The sequence below is a fragment of the Oncorhynchus clarkii genome, unplaced genomic scaffold (assembly GCF_045791955.1).
Source record: "Oncorhynchus clarkii lewisi isolate Uvic-CL-2024 unplaced genomic scaffold, UVic_Ocla_1.0 unplaced_contig_2377_pilon_pilon, whole genome shotgun sequence".
NCBI classification, from domain to species: Eukaryota; Metazoa; Chordata; class Actinopteri; order Salmoniformes; family Salmonidae; genus Oncorhynchus; species Oncorhynchus clarkii.
Window position 1 is genome coordinate 220,001 of NW_027261147.1, and position 15,000 is coordinate 235,000.

The window sequence follows — 15,000 nt, forward strand, 5'->3', positions numbered from 1 at the left end:
CTTCATATAGAGAATTTCCTCTGATGCAATAACTTCCACTCGGCCAATGAAACAAACTGGATCCAGGTGAGGCATTGGGGCGGTAGGTAGTCTAGTGGTTAGAATGTTGGACTAGTGACCGAAAGGTTGCAAGATCAAATCCCCGACCTGATAAGGTAAAAATCTGTCGTTCTGCCCCTGAACAAGGCAGTTAACCCACTGTTCCTAGGCCATCACCCCTCTCTAACACACACCCTCTCCTTCTCCCCCTCTCTCTAACACACACCCTCTCCTTCTCCCCCCCTCTCTAACACACACCCTCTCCTTCTCCCCCTCTCTCTAACACACACCCTCTCCTTCTCCCCCCTCTCTAACACACACCCTCTCCTTCTCCCCCCTCTCTAACACACACCCTCTCCTTCTCCCCCCTCTCTAACACACACCCTCTCCTTCTCCCCCCTCTCTAACACACACCCTCTCCTTCTCCCCCCCTCTCTAACACACACCCTCTCCTTCTCCCCCCTCTCTAACACACACCCTCTCCTTCTCCCCCCCTCTCTAACACACACCCTCTCCTTCTCCCCCCCTCTCTAACACACCCCCTCTCCTTCTCCCCCCCTCTCTAACACACCCCCTCTCCTTCTCCCCCCTCTCTAACACACCCCCTCTCCTTCTCCCCCCTCTCTAACACCCCCCCCCCCCCCCCCCCCCCCTCTCTAACACACCCCCTCTCCTTCTCCCCCCCCTCTCTAACACACACCCTCTCCTTCTCCCCCCTCTCTAACACACACCCTCTCCTTCTCCCCCCTCTCTACCACACACCCTCTCCCCCCCTCTCTACCACACACCCTCTCCCTCCTCTCTACCACCCCCTATCCATCCTCCTACCACTCTCTATCCTCCTACCACACCCTCTCCCTCCTCTCTACCACCCCCTCTCCCCTCTCTACCACCCCCTCTCCATCCTCCTACCACTCTCTATCCTCCTACCACACCCTCTCCCTCCTCTCTACCACCCCCTCTCCATCCTCCTACCTGTCTGCAGAGTGATGCGCTGAGTCCGTTGTACAAAGCCAGAGCTCCATCGTTCTTCACTACCTGCATGGCCATGCTCACCATCCCCATCTTCCCCTTCTGCTGGGTCTGCAGGTGGACCTACGCACACACAAAATCACTATTTCATCATCTTCATCATTACAAATACAATCAATATCAGTATCTTCATCATCATTACCATTATCACAGTCAGTCATCAGTGTGTATTTCTTAGTGACTGTGGAACTGTCTCTCTCGCTAAGACAGACAGACAGACAGACACACATACTAGCGTGTTTCTGTCTGTCATGCTGCTGTCTGAGTGTTTATAGCTCAGCTGACCTGGTTGTAACTGTGGTGATCTGTGAGGTGGTACACGATGGCAGGAACAGGCGTGTCACTGTGACTTATGGTAGAGATAAATCTACACACACATCGCCGTGCACACACACACACACACACACACACGCACACACATGCTGTCCTTGAGGTCTATTATAGTTTACTGTCTATAGAGATAGTAGTACCATGTAGTAGTTACTGTCTATAGAGATAGTAGTATAATGTAGTAGTACCATGTAGTAGTTACTGCCTATAGAGATAGTAGTACCATGTAGTAGTACCATGTAGTAGTTACTGTCTATAGAGATAGTAGTACCATGTAGTAGTAGTACCATGTAGTAGTTACTGTCTATAGCGATAGTAGTACCATGTAGTAGTTACTGTCTATAGAGATAGTAGTACCATGTAGTAGTTACTGTCTATAGAGATAGTAGTACCATGTAGTAGTTACTGTCTATAGAGATAGTAGTATAATGTAGTAGTAATACCATGTAGTAGTTACTGTCTATAGAGATAGTAGTATAATGTAGTAGTAATACCATGTAGTAGTTACTGTCTATAGAGATAGTAGTACCATGTAGTAGTTACTGTCTATAGAGATAGTAGTACCATGTAGTAGTTACTGTCTATAGAGATAGTAGTACCATGTAGTAGTACCATGTAGTAGTTACTGTCTATAGAGATAGTAGTACCATGTAGTAGTAGTACCATGTAGTAGTTACTGTCTATAGCGATAGTAGTACCATGTAGTAGTTACTGTCTATAGAGATAGTAGTATAATGTAGTAGTAATACCATGTAGTAGTTACTGTCTATAGAGATAGTAGTATAATGTAGTAGTAATACCATGTAGTAGTTACTGTCTATAGAGATAGTAGTACCATGTAGTAGTTACTGTCTATAGAGATAGTAGTACCATGTAGTAGTTACTGCCTATAGAGATAGTAGTACCATGTAGTAGTACCATGTAGTAGTTACTGTCTATAGAGATAGTAGTACCATGTAGTAGTAGTACCATGTAGTAGTTACTGTCTATAGCGATAGTAGTACCATGTAGTAGTTACTGTCTATAGAGATAGTAGTACCATGTAGTAGTTACTGTCTATAGAGATAGTAGTACCATGTAGTAGTTACTGTCTATAGAGATAGTAGTATAATGTAGTAGTAATACCATGTAGTAGTTACTGTCTATAGAGATAGTAGTATAATGTAGTAGTAATGCCATGTAGTAGTTACTGTCTATAGAGATAGTAGTACCATGTAGTAGTTACTGTCTATAGAGATAGTAGTACCATGTAGTAGTTACTGTCTATAGAGATAGTAGTACCATGTAGTAGTTACTGTCTATAGAGATAGTAGTACCATGTAGTAGTTACTGTCTATAGAGATAGTAGTACCATGTAGTAGTTACTGTCTATAGAGATAGTAGTACCATGTTGTAGTTACTGTCTATAGAGATAGTAGTACCATGCAGTAGTACCATGCAGTAGTTTACTGTCTATAGAGATAGTAGTACCATGTAGTAGTTACTGTCTATAGAGATAGTAGTACCATGTAGTAGTTACTGTCTATAGAGATAGTAGTACCATGTAGTAGTTACTGTCTATAGAGATAGTAGTACCATGTAGTAGTTACTGTCTATAGAGATAGTAGTACCATGTAGTAGTTACTGTCTATAGAGATAGTAGTACCATGTAGTAGTTACTGCCTATAGAGATAGTAGTACCATGTTGTAGTTACTGTCTATAGAGATAGTAGTACCATGTTGTAGTTACTGTCTATAGAGATAGTAGTACCATGTAGTAGTAATACCATGTAGTAGTTACTGTCTATAGAGATAGTAGTACCATGTAGTAGTTACTGTCTATAGAGATAGTAGTACCATGTTGTAGTTACTGTCTATAGAGATAGTAGTACCATGTAGTAGTTACTGTCTATAGAGATAGTAGTACCATGTAGTAGTTACTGTCTATAGAGATAGTAGTACCATGTAGTAGTGCCATGTAGTAGTTACTGTCTATAGAGATAGTAGTACCATGAAGTAGTTACTGTCTATAGAGATAGTAGTACCATGTAGTAGTTACTGTCTATAGAGATAGTAGTACCATGTAGTAGTACCATGTAGTAGTTACTGTCTATAGAGATAGTAGTACCATGTAGTAGTACCATGTAGTAGTACCGTCTATAGAGATAGTAGTACCATGTAGTAGTACCATGTTGTAGTTACTGTCTATAGAGATAGTAGTACCATGTAGTAGTTACTGTCTATAGAGATAGTAGTACCATGTAGTAGTGCCATGTAGTAGTTACTGTCTATAGAGATAGTAGTACCATGTAGTAGTTACTGCCTATAGAGATAGTAGTACCATGTAGTAGTTACTGCCTATAGAGATAGTAGTACCATGTAGTAGTGCCATGTAGTAGTTACTGTCTATAGAGATAGTAGTACCATGTAGTAGTTACTGCCTATAGAGATAGTAGTACCATGTAGTAGTTACTGCCTATAGAGATAGTAGTACCATGTAGTAGTTACTGTCTATAGAGATAGTAGTACCATGTAGTAGTTACTGTCTATAGAGATAGTAGTACCATGTAGTAGTTACTGTCTATAGAGATAGTAGTTCCATGTAGTAGTTACTGTCTATAGAGATAGTAGTACCATGTAGTAGTTGTGAGTCAGTGGAGATAGTAGTATAATGTAGTAGTACTGAGTCAGTGGAGATAGTAGTATAATGTAGTAGTTGTGAGTCAGTGGAGATAGTAGTATAATGTAGTAGTAGTGAGTCAGTGGAGATAGTAGTATAATGTAGTAGTGAGTCAGTGAAGATAGTAGTACAATGTAGTAGTAGTGAGTCAGTGGAGATAGTAGTATAATGTAGTAGTTGTGAGTCAGTGGAGATAGTAGTATAATGTAGTAGTAGTGAGTCAGTGGAGATAGTAGTATAATGTAGTAGTAGTGAGTCAGTGGAGATAGTAGTATAATGTAGTAGTTGTGAGTCAGTGGAGATAGTAGTATAATGTAGTAGTTGTGAGTCAGTGGAGATAGTAGTATAATGTAGTAGTTGTGAGTCAGTGGAGATAGTAGTATAATGTAGTAGTTGTGAGTCAGTGGAGATAGTAGTATAATGTAGTAGTAGTGAGATAGTAGTATAATGTAGTAGTAGTGAGTCAGTGGAGATAGTAGTATAATGTAGTAGTAGTGAGTCAGTGGAGATAGTAGTATAATGTAGTAGTAGTGAGATAGTAGTATAATGTAGTAGTTGTGAGTCAGTGGAGATAGTTGTAGATATGGGGTTGTGACAGTTGTAGTGGTAGCAGTAGTTGGAATGTCACAATTACTGACATTCTCGTGTGTGTACAGGGAACAGGTTTTTTGTAGGTAATTCTGACTTCCTTTGAATTCTCTCCCTCCTTCCTTATGTCTCTCTCTGACAGTGTAATGTATTGTTCTTCTCAGAGGGCTTTTTATCGACTGGACTCTGCTCCAAGTGTGGCCTCCATCCGTCCAATCACGTCTCTCGCTCCCACCGGCTTATCAGAACTGTTTGAGCTCAAAGGCCGCCGAGGCCTTCAACTATGGAACACAAACTCCCTCCCTCCTTCCCTCCCTCCCTCCATCTCTCTTTCTCATTCTCTATTTCATTATTTTTCCTTCCCTCTTTCTCTCCATCATCCACTCCCTCTCGCTAACTGTAAATAGCAGTCTCTCTCTCTCTCTCTCTCTCCCCCCCCTGGTGTGAGTAGATAATAATTCACACCCTGAGTAGAGACACAGATAGCTGGTTGCTACAGGACCTGGCTGATACTCAATAATCTCTCCAGTCAGGACACAGTGCAATGAGTGAACGAATGACTGAACCAACTAATAAAACAAAAGTGCATGAATGACCGAAGGAATGAACAAACAAAATGACTAATTCATTAAATAACTAACAAATAAGTGAGTGAGTTTGTTGACTCTAGTCTCTGATGACTAGAGAAGATAGTCAGGATATAGTAAGTATCTCCTCTAATGACACTGAAAGTCAAAAATGCAGAGCTGGGGCCTTTTCCCAAAAAGAGAAAGTCAGCATTTAACCTCTGACCTCCAGCTAGTCCTGAGTCACATCACCAACACACTGTTCCATTGTTACAGTCATGACTCAATAGATTCTAATACTGATAGGAAGACAATGCCATAACTTAGATGTGGGTGTTAAGTTGTTTCAAGTTACACACACACACACACACACACACACACACACACACACACACACACACACACACACACACACACACACACACACACACACACACACACACACGATCCTGATCCTCCCCTCAGGGTGTTACTAGGGCAACTGACTTCATGCCAGACTAAACAGGCGTAGTAACAACAGTATGTTGTTGGAACTAGGTCAGAGAGGAGAGGCACGGCTAGCTTCACTAGGTCAGATAGGAGAGGCACGGCTAGCTTCACTAGGTCAGAGAGGAGAGGCACGGCTAGCTTCACTAGGTCAGAGAGGAGAGGCACGGCTAGCTTCACTAGGTCAGAGAGGAGAGGCACGGCTAGCTTCACTAGGTCAGAGAGGAGAGGCACGGCTAGCTTCACTAGGTCAGAGAGGAGAGGCACGGCTAGCTTCACTAGGTCAGAGAGGAGAGGCACGGCTAGCTTCACTAGGTCAGAGAGGAGAGGCACGGCTAGCTTCACTAGGTCAGAGAGGAGAGGCACGGCTAGCTTCACTAGGTCAGAGAGGAGAGGCACGGCTAGCTTCACTAGGTCAGAGAGGAGAGGCACGGCTAGCTTCACTAGGTCAGAGAGGAGAGGCACGGCTAGCTTCACTAGGTCAGAGAGGAGAGGCACGGCTAGCTTCACTAGGTCAGATAGGAGAGGCACGGCTAGCTTCACTAGGTCAGAGAGGAGAGGCACGGCTAGCTTCACTAGGTCAGAGAGGAGAGGCACGGCTAGCTTCACTAGGTCAGAGAGGAGAGGCACGGCTAGCTTCACTAGGTCAGATAGGAGAGGCACGGCTAGCTTCACTAGGATAGATAGGAGAGGCACGGCTAGCTTCACTAGGTCAGAGAGGAGAGGCACGGCTAGCTTCACTAGGTCAGATAGGAGAGGCACGGCTAGCTTCACTAGGTCAGAGAGGAGAGGCACGGCTAGCTTCACTAGGTCAGATAGGAGAGGCACGGCTAGCTTCACTAGGTCAGATAGGAGAGGCACGGCTAGCTTCACTAGGTCAGATAGGAGAGGCACGGCTAGCTTCACTAGGTCAGAGAGGAGAGGCACGGCTAGCTTCACTAGGTCAGAGAGGAGAGGCACGGCTAGCTTCACTAGGTCAGATAGGAGAGGCACGGCTAGCTTCACTAGGTCAGAGAGGAGAGGCACGGCTAGCTTCACTAGGTCAGAGAGGAGAGGCACGGCTAGCTTCACTAGGTCAGAGAGGAGAGGCACGGCTAGCTTCACTAGGTCAGAGAGGAGAGGCACGGCTAGCTTCACTAGGTCAGAGAGGAGAGGCACGGCTAGCTTCACTAGGTCAGAGAGGAGAGGCACGGCTAGCTTCACTAGGTCAGAGAGGAGAGGCACGGCTAGCTTCACTAGGTCAGAGAGGAGAGGCACGGCTAGCTTCACTAGGTCAGAGAGGAGAGGCACGGCTAGCTTCAGGAGAACAAACTGATGATTCTGATTCTGAACGTTCTGATTGGCCTCCACAGTGCACACACAGGTAGCTCGTTTCCAGCGGGTTATTTCATAGGGAATTGTCAGAGGCTCTCTCCTATTGTGACATCACCAACAGTTTGAGAATTGAAGGCAACTAACATGGTGTCCGTTCTAAAGGCTGACCCAACTCTCTGAACAGATGGCTCTGGGCATGGCTAGCTTCAGAGGACCAATGCTTCATACACATCTTGTTTGTCTTGTTCTGGCAGGTTTGTCAACTCTTGAGATCTCCCTGAGGATTATGCATCTCTCTCTCTCTCTCTCTCTGCACCAGCCTACAGGATAGACCAGGATGGGTGGATCTATTCTAGACATCCAGATGACCCTGGCCTGTACATGCTCCATGAGAACAGTAGATGACCCTGGCCTGTACATTCTCCATGACAACAGTAGATGACCCTGGCCTGTACATTCTCCATGACAACAGCAGATTACCCTGGCCTGTACATTCTCCATGACAACAGTAGATGACCCTGTACATGCTCCATGACAACAGTAGATGACCCTGGCCTGTACATTCTCCATGACATTTGTGTTTGTGTATGGGTGTGTGTGTGTGTGTGTGTGTGTGTGTGTGTGTGTGCTGTATGGGTGTGTGTGTGGGACTCTCCAACAAAGTAATTATACACCTTTAGACTTTTCTAAGTAGGCGAGTTGAGACAGGCTGTCTAGGCTACACTATCAACTCCAAACTCACACACCTCTGTCCAACAATAGCTCCACCCACTGTCCTATCATCTCTGTCCAACACTAGCTCCTCCCACTACCCTCTGTCCAACACTAGCTCCACCCACTACCCTCGGTCCAACACTAGCTCCTCCCACTACCCTCTGTACAAGACTAGCTCCTCCCACTACCCTCTGTACAACACTAGCTCCACCCACTGCCCTCTGTCCAACACTAGCTCCACCCACTACCAATACATATACAGCGATCGAAGGGAAAGCATCTGGAGCAGGGTTTGAACCAGCAACCCTGCAGTTACAGGCCTTCCTTGTGGACTACCACCTGTGCCATAAAGGCCCAGACCTCTTAGTACACTCAAACACAGAGACGCTACACACAGGAAGCCCCAGCTGCTTTAAGACTGCTAGTTAGTGCTGTAATTTCATACCACGTCTATATAATTATACTACACACTGACCTACTTGTATGCATCTGTCATCCTGTTGCCTGTTACACTGTAGGACCACAACCGCACTGTGCTGGCTCTGGTATTTTCCTTCACTTTCCAGGACGGTTCCAGAAACTATGCTGGATGCATTAACAGGCCAGTACAGTTCAGCTGGGACCTGCAGTGTTCATCAGGCGTGTTAATTAAGCCTACAAACGCTATACCGCACACAGGCCTACTGTAGAGTTAGGATATGTCATTCTGTGTGTGCTATTCCTGACTTCAAGATGACCCTGGTGTGAACATGCTCAATGACAACAGTAGAGCATGTGGCTACTACTACTGTAAGTTATCCGTAATATGAGACGGCTATAACGCTACAGTTCGACTAGGCCCAACCCTGTTTACTTTGCACCGTAACGGCGCGGTTAGCCGGTCAGTGAACTGGAGATATCGCGCTTAACAAGGCCGATCACTGCTTCCCGTACCTCCGCGGGACACAGACAGTCATGTCACTAGGCTAGACGAGAGAGAGAGAGAAAATTATTCTACAACTTTCATTTTCTGTCCTATTTTCTCCAATCATCAGCAGGGCGCTGTGTTCCGTTTGGATGGATCCCAGTAGCCCGTTTAGTCTTTTATGACACAGGATGAAATTAGGGCAGTTGTTGTCCCTAGTTTCCCAGGTAAACAGCTGGCTGACTAGCGGGCCTGCAGCCTCTGTAGGTCGACTATAATCCTGCTAGGGGGTTCTAGGGTTCTCTCTCCAGCACTTACTTTGATGAGGTCCAGAGGATGGGTGCAGCAGGCAGCCCCACAGGAGGCGAGCCCCCCAAAATACCACCGCGACATCCGTTTATCGCTCATATTTCCCCTCTTGTCTTTATATAGTCCTACTGCTCTTCGCTGAGTCCAATTCGATCCAGTCCAACAACGCAGCTGGCCAGAGCCAGGCTCCCTTTCCGCCTCGACACGCAAGCAGGTCGGCGCAGCAGTCTGTGCTTTCTGGTCCTCTCTCTCTCTCTCCGCGGGTCGAATGGAAGATAACCTCGTTAATCTTCAAATTTGCCGACGCCACCGACGGACTTTGGGTTCCGGTGCACGCATACACACGCAAACCACATCGTGCGTGTGTGTGTAGGCAATTTTACAGAACGCGTGATAGGAAATGGATCGAGCGAGACACAAGAGGGGAGTCGCAGTGAGTGCACGCGCAGCCAATTGCCACCCCGGGCTGAGGAACTGCCTCCTAGGGCTCTAACTAGACAGACTCAAAGGTCGCCGCTCGACAATTTATTTTCTGCAGGTTGTTTTTGCAAACGTCAAAACTGAAAAAGTCCCCGGTTTCTCTAATCTACGCTACAGAGAGGATGCCCGTTTTTCTTAAAGAGACAGTACACCCTCAAGTTGTCAGCTACCCAACCAGACACAGTGTACAAGTACTCTGTCGCTTTAAGGGAAACAATTTCCAACATTCTCCAGTGAGGAAACTTTCTTTTTCAACGGACTCGAACGGCGATACATTGTATCCGTGGTAACGAATGGTTAGATGAAACAATTTGAAACGGGTTACAAAGTATCTATTCTACTGTTATTGTTTCCCGAACTCTCTGACATTGCTTTTGACCGAGAGCTGTTCGTGTCATCCGTCACAGATGCAATAACATCCGCATTGACTGTAGCCAAAATGTAACCCGTTAAACTTCTATTTTTCAATGCAGTCGTCACTTGGCAGCCTGTTGGCGAGCGCTAGACAATACCTAGAGCCATTTCTCAGAAGGCTACTAAAAACAGCACATAACCATGTAAAAGTACAACTTCACATCTTATGTCAAACACTTCAACGTGTTTAAAAGCCACCGTTGTTCCAGAATGCCTCTGTGTAATGCTGACCTCGCGCCAGGAGGAGTTTGCCAGCTCGCCTCGCATTCCCCAGGACAAATACTAATCAGAACATTGTTAAAGAGTCACACAGAAGGTCACATGCCCTGTGTTTAAATATACACGTTATATTAGTTGTTATTGTGTGTGTGTGGCATAAGAGGTGGTGGTACACGTTGACCCAATGTGTTTGTGTGCGCGCTCCTGACTTGGTCGGAATCTCTTCGCGCGCTGTAACATTCCTGCCTGGTGCAAAGAGTTCTTTTAAGCGCTGGAATTTTGGTCACTGGTCCAAATGAACATGCTCGCCCTTCCACACAGATACTTGTATTGAGGTCACAACATTGACTAGCCTAAGCATATAGCATTTGATAGGCTAGTCCAGGTTCATTTAATTTAACATTGCTTAACTGTGTCTGACCTTTTCAACCAAAAAAAATGTCATTTCCAAGTCTTTGCTTCCCTGAACTTAGAACAACTCACTACGGAATGTGACCCTTAAAATCCCCATGCTGTTTCAGTAACTATGGAGACGCTTGTCCAGTAGGGGATGCATCTCAATAGTCTGGCTTGGCTTCCTAACCTTTTATGTCTCCTTTCCTTCATCTGTATAGAACGTGAGATGACTTGACAAATGCCCATTAGCCATCCTTCACATTGCTATCTGTGTGTTGTCCTATCTTGTATTTTGAAATCAGCACAAAGGCAAGCGGCGAGACAAGGAGAGTAAAGCCACTAGACTATTGAGATACACCCTCTCCCTCTGTGTGAAAGATGACTTTGTTTCTGTGAAAAATACACCTCTACTGCCCCTTGTGGATATATAGGGGAACTGTAGTTTGGTTTCGGTCTAAAGGCCTTCCCTGTAAATATTGTCACAGAAATAGTCAAAGTGTAAAAGTGTAATTGTCTTTGCCATTCTATGAGTTGATTGCTAATAGTAGTTCCACAACATGGCTGTTGTTCATTTCTCAGATATACCACGTTTTTGGCTCCCGAGTGGCACAGCAGTGTCAGGCACTTCATCTCAGTGCTTGAGGTGTCACTACAGACACCCTGGTTTGATTCCAGGCTGTATCACAACCAGCCATGATTGGGAGTACCATAGGGCAGGGCGCACAATTGGCCCAGCGTCGTCCATCATTGTCAATAAGAATTTGTTCTTAACTGACTTGCCTAGTTAAATTAAAGGTTACATTGGTAGTGGATGGGGTTCGTTTTTTTAAAGCACCTTGAGACCCAGCACCAGACCTTTAATATACATATATATATTCAAGCTTTATTTAAGTAGGCAAGTCAGTTCAGAACAAATTCTTATTTATAATGACGGCCTACCAAAAGGCAAAGGCCTCCTGCGGGGATGGTAGCTGGGATTAAAAATAAAAATGTAGGACAAAACACACATCACCACAAGACACCACAACACTACATAAAGAGAGACTTAAGACAACAACATAGCATGGCAGCAACACATGACAACACAGCATGGTAGCAACACAACATGACAACAACATGGTAGCAACACAAAATGACAGCAGCACAACATGGTAGCAGCATAAAACATGGTACAAACATTATTGGGCCCAGACAACAGCACAAAGGCAAGAAGGTAGGGACAACAATACATCACACGAAGCAGCCACAACTGTCAGTAAGAGTGTCCATGATTGAGTCTTTGATTGAAGAGATGGAGGTTGGGGTAGAAGCTGTTTAGAAGCCTCTTGGACCTAGACTTGGCGCTCCGGTTCCGCTTGCCGTGCGGTTGCAGAGAGAACAGTCTATGACTAGGGTGGCTGGAGTCTTTGACAATGTTTAGGGCCTTCCTCTGCCACCGCCTGGTATAGAGGTCCTGGATGGCAGGAAGCTCGGCCCCGATGATGTACTGGGCCGTTCGCACTAGCCTCTGTAGTGCCTTGCGGTCTGAGGCCGAGCAGTTGCCATACCAGGCAGTGATGCAACCCGTCAGGATGCTCTCGATGGTGCAGCTGTAAAACCTTTTGAGGATCTTCGGACCAATGCCAAATCTTTTCAGTCAGAATAGGTTTTGTCGTGCCCTCTTCACGACTGTCTTGGTGTGCTTGGACCATGTTAAGTTGTAGGTGATGTGGACGCCAAGGAACTTGAAGCGCTCAACCTGCTCCACTACAGCCCCGTCGACGAGAATGGGGGCGTGCTCGGTCCTCCTTTTCCTGTAGTCATCAATCATCTCCTTTGTCTTTATTACGTTGAGGGAGAGGTTGTTGTCCTGGCACCACACGGCCAGGTCTCTGGCCTCCTCCCTATAGGCTGTCTCATCGTTGTTGGTGATCAGGCCGACCACTGTTGTGTCATCAGCAAGTATTTTAACGCAGTTCTGGAAAGCCCTGTAATAATGGAGTCCATTGTTGTTGTATGGAACTATCATAGAAATAGAATCTCTAGAAAGGACTTGTAACCTCTATATGGAACTTTCATTGACTTGAATGGGGAGAGCCCGGTCTATAGATTCTGTTTCTATGCTGTCGTACGTGTTCACGTGACTGGGTTAATATGTTGTGGCTGACTCTTGTCCTGGCACATGTTATACAGATGGTCTTTGTCTGTGTCCTGTACTCTGCCTTTGTGCTACTGTATAACCACTCTGTATACAACACACACGCACACACACACAAACACTGCTCACACAAGGAGTCTGGCATACACACAAACACCTGTCAGACACGCACACACACACACACACACAGAGAGAGAGAGAGAGGGGGCAGTGTGGAATCTGAGAAATGACAGTTATGTCACATTAATAAACATTTAGTTATTAACACATCCCACGATGCATTTCACCTCCCACACTGACACAAGTGCATCACACATTGTCCTTCTACTCTGACAAACAACTGCAGTAGCTGGAACAAACAACTTGTAAATACATGACTGCAGTAGCTAAAACAAATAACGTGTAAATATGAGTGTAGTAGCAATTACAAACATGTTGTAACATACTTTATTATTTCATGTATAAATTACACTCACCAAGAAGAAGTTAACACAGAAAACTCAAATCAGAATAAAAACAACTAGAGGATGATGTCATAATGAAAACAACTAGAAGATGATGTCATAATGAAAACAACTAGAAGATGATGTCATAACAAAATAACAAAGCTGTCTACAAGTGGTCATAAAGAAATGGAGAATAATCATGCAGATTTTCTGAAACGTAATCATAAGCATTTTCTTATTTACATGTTGACCTGTCTCTCCTTCACTGAGAGTTTAGTGACGGGGTTGTAATCATTAGGGCATAATGTTGCAAAAAGTTTTACATTGGACAACAAAAATGAACATTTCTTATTGGACGCGTTCAGGTAGTCCCTCCCTGTTTCAGTCCATTTTCTCACAAAGTAATGAACACAACCCTGGTGTGGGACGGTTCAAACATACTCCTTCTCCTCTACCACCACGGGCAGTGGGTTACTCCTCCCACCTCCCCCAAAAGTAGGCGTTGCCCTAACCCCTGGAGGGGAGGAGCCTGCGTTTAGCAGAGCCCCTCCAACCAGCAGCAGAATTCCCGCCCCCCAGCCTAGATACAAGGCGGGGCCTAACTCTCTCTTCAGCGGCGCGGCGACTTTTGGATCGTAAAAATCCCTGACCACGGCGTAGGCCGTCCAGCAGATGGGTATCAGGTAGAGCAGCCCAGAGAAGAAGAACAGAGCCCCAGCCACGCGGGCTAGCCTAGCCTTGGACGAGTAGGCTCCTTCCCCTAGACACTTGGTGCACTTCGCCCCAGCCACGCCTAGCAGGAGGGCGAAGAGGCAGAAGAGGAGGGAGAGCACGGAGAGGGTACGGGACACCTGGGCGGAGACGGGGAGGGCCAGGGTAGAGTCGTAAGTCTTACACTGGATCTGTCCCGTACTCTGGGACAAACACGTCATCCATAGCCCCTCCCAGAGAACCTGGGCGATCACGATCTCCCCACCCGCGAAGGCGGAGACTCGCCACAAGGGGGCGGCGCAGACGAGAGCCCCGCCCACCCAGCCCATCACGGCCAATAGGAGGCCAAGTAACTGTAGACCTGTGGACGCCATGGCGACGTGCAAAAGTCCCAAACAGTTCTGTTCAAGAACTTTGCTTGCAACTGGGCCTGGTGTGTTTTCCCTGGTTTTCACTAGATGATGAGTGTTGTCAAGATGGCGTCAAATCTCCTCTCTTCTCCAAAACAATGATTACAGGTGACAGAAGTTCCCCTTGATAACGTGTTCTTGTACGTCTCGGGATTGTTGCAGGAATGGATCTGTCTCTTTCCTCTTGGTTGAATATCCAGTAGTTCTGTGTCTTATGGTAGAAACAGTGATGGTCTCCTCTTCCACATTAATGGATCTGTCTCTTTCCTCTTGGTTGAATATCCAGTAGTTCTGTGTCTTATGGTAGAAACAGTGATGGTCTCCTCTTCCACATTAATGGATCTGTCTCTTTCCTCTTGGTTGAATATCCAGTAGTTCTGTGTCTTATGGTAGAAACAGTGATGGTCTCCTCTTCCACATTAATGGATCTGTCTCTTTCCTCTTGGTTGAATATCCAGTAGTTCTGTGTCTTATGGTAGAAACAGTGATGGTCTCCTCTTCCACATTAATGGATCTGTCTCTTTCCTCTTGGTTGAATATCCAGTAGTTCTGTGTCTTATGGTAGAAACAGAGATGGTCACTATAAACCCCTCCTCTTCCACATTAATGGATCTGTCTCTTTCCTCTTGGTTGAATATCCAGTAGTTCTGTGTCTTATGGTAGAAACAGTGATGGTCACTATAAACCCCTCCTCTTCCACATCCTCAGACGGGTCAACAACAATATTCCTGCCAGGACATGATGAAGAAATACATTGTAAATACTCTGAACCTGTGTTTATGTTAATGTCTACACACATAATAACAATTCCCAACATATTATAATTATAACATGTCCCAACATATT

The 15,000-nt window shown here is 45.6% G+C and overlaps 2 protein-coding genes across 3 annotated transcripts in view; both read right to left on the reverse strand.

The window, feature by feature from the left end:
* Nucleotides 1-9,439, reverse strand: part of LOC139405436 (mitochondrial dicarboxylate carrier-like) — a 22,825-nt gene extending 13,386 nt beyond the window's left edge. The window contains exons 1-2 of the mRNA XM_071147763.1: nucleotides 8,951-9,439; nucleotides 1,015-1,134 (exon numbers count right to left, since the gene is read on the reverse strand). Coding sequence (XP_071003864.1) covers nucleotides 1,015-1,134; nucleotides 8,951-9,040 — 210 coding nt within the window. The 5' untranslated portion in view covers nucleotides 9,041-9,439. The remainder of the gene's footprint in view (nucleotides 1-1,014; nucleotides 1,135-8,950) is intronic.
* Nucleotides 9,440-13,202: 3,763 nt separating this feature from the next.
* Nucleotides 13,203-15,000, reverse strand: part of LOC139405438 (claudin-9-like) — a 3,280-nt gene continuing 1,482 nt past the window's right edge. Inside the window, exons 2-3 of one of the 2 annotated variants that reach the window (XM_071147766.1) lie at nucleotides 14,834-14,882; nucleotides 13,203-14,391 (exon numbers count right to left, since the gene is read on the reverse strand). In XM_071147766.1, the coding sequence (XP_071003867.1) occupies nucleotides 13,465-14,118 (654 nt within the window). In that variant the 5' untranslated portion in view covers nucleotides 14,119-14,391; nucleotides 14,834-14,882 and the 3' untranslated portion in view covers nucleotides 13,203-13,464. Of the gene's footprint in view, nucleotides 14,392-14,735; nucleotides 14,755-14,833; nucleotides 14,883-15,000 lie in introns of those variants that run through there. The other variant, XM_071147767.1, reaches the window with a different exon arrangement.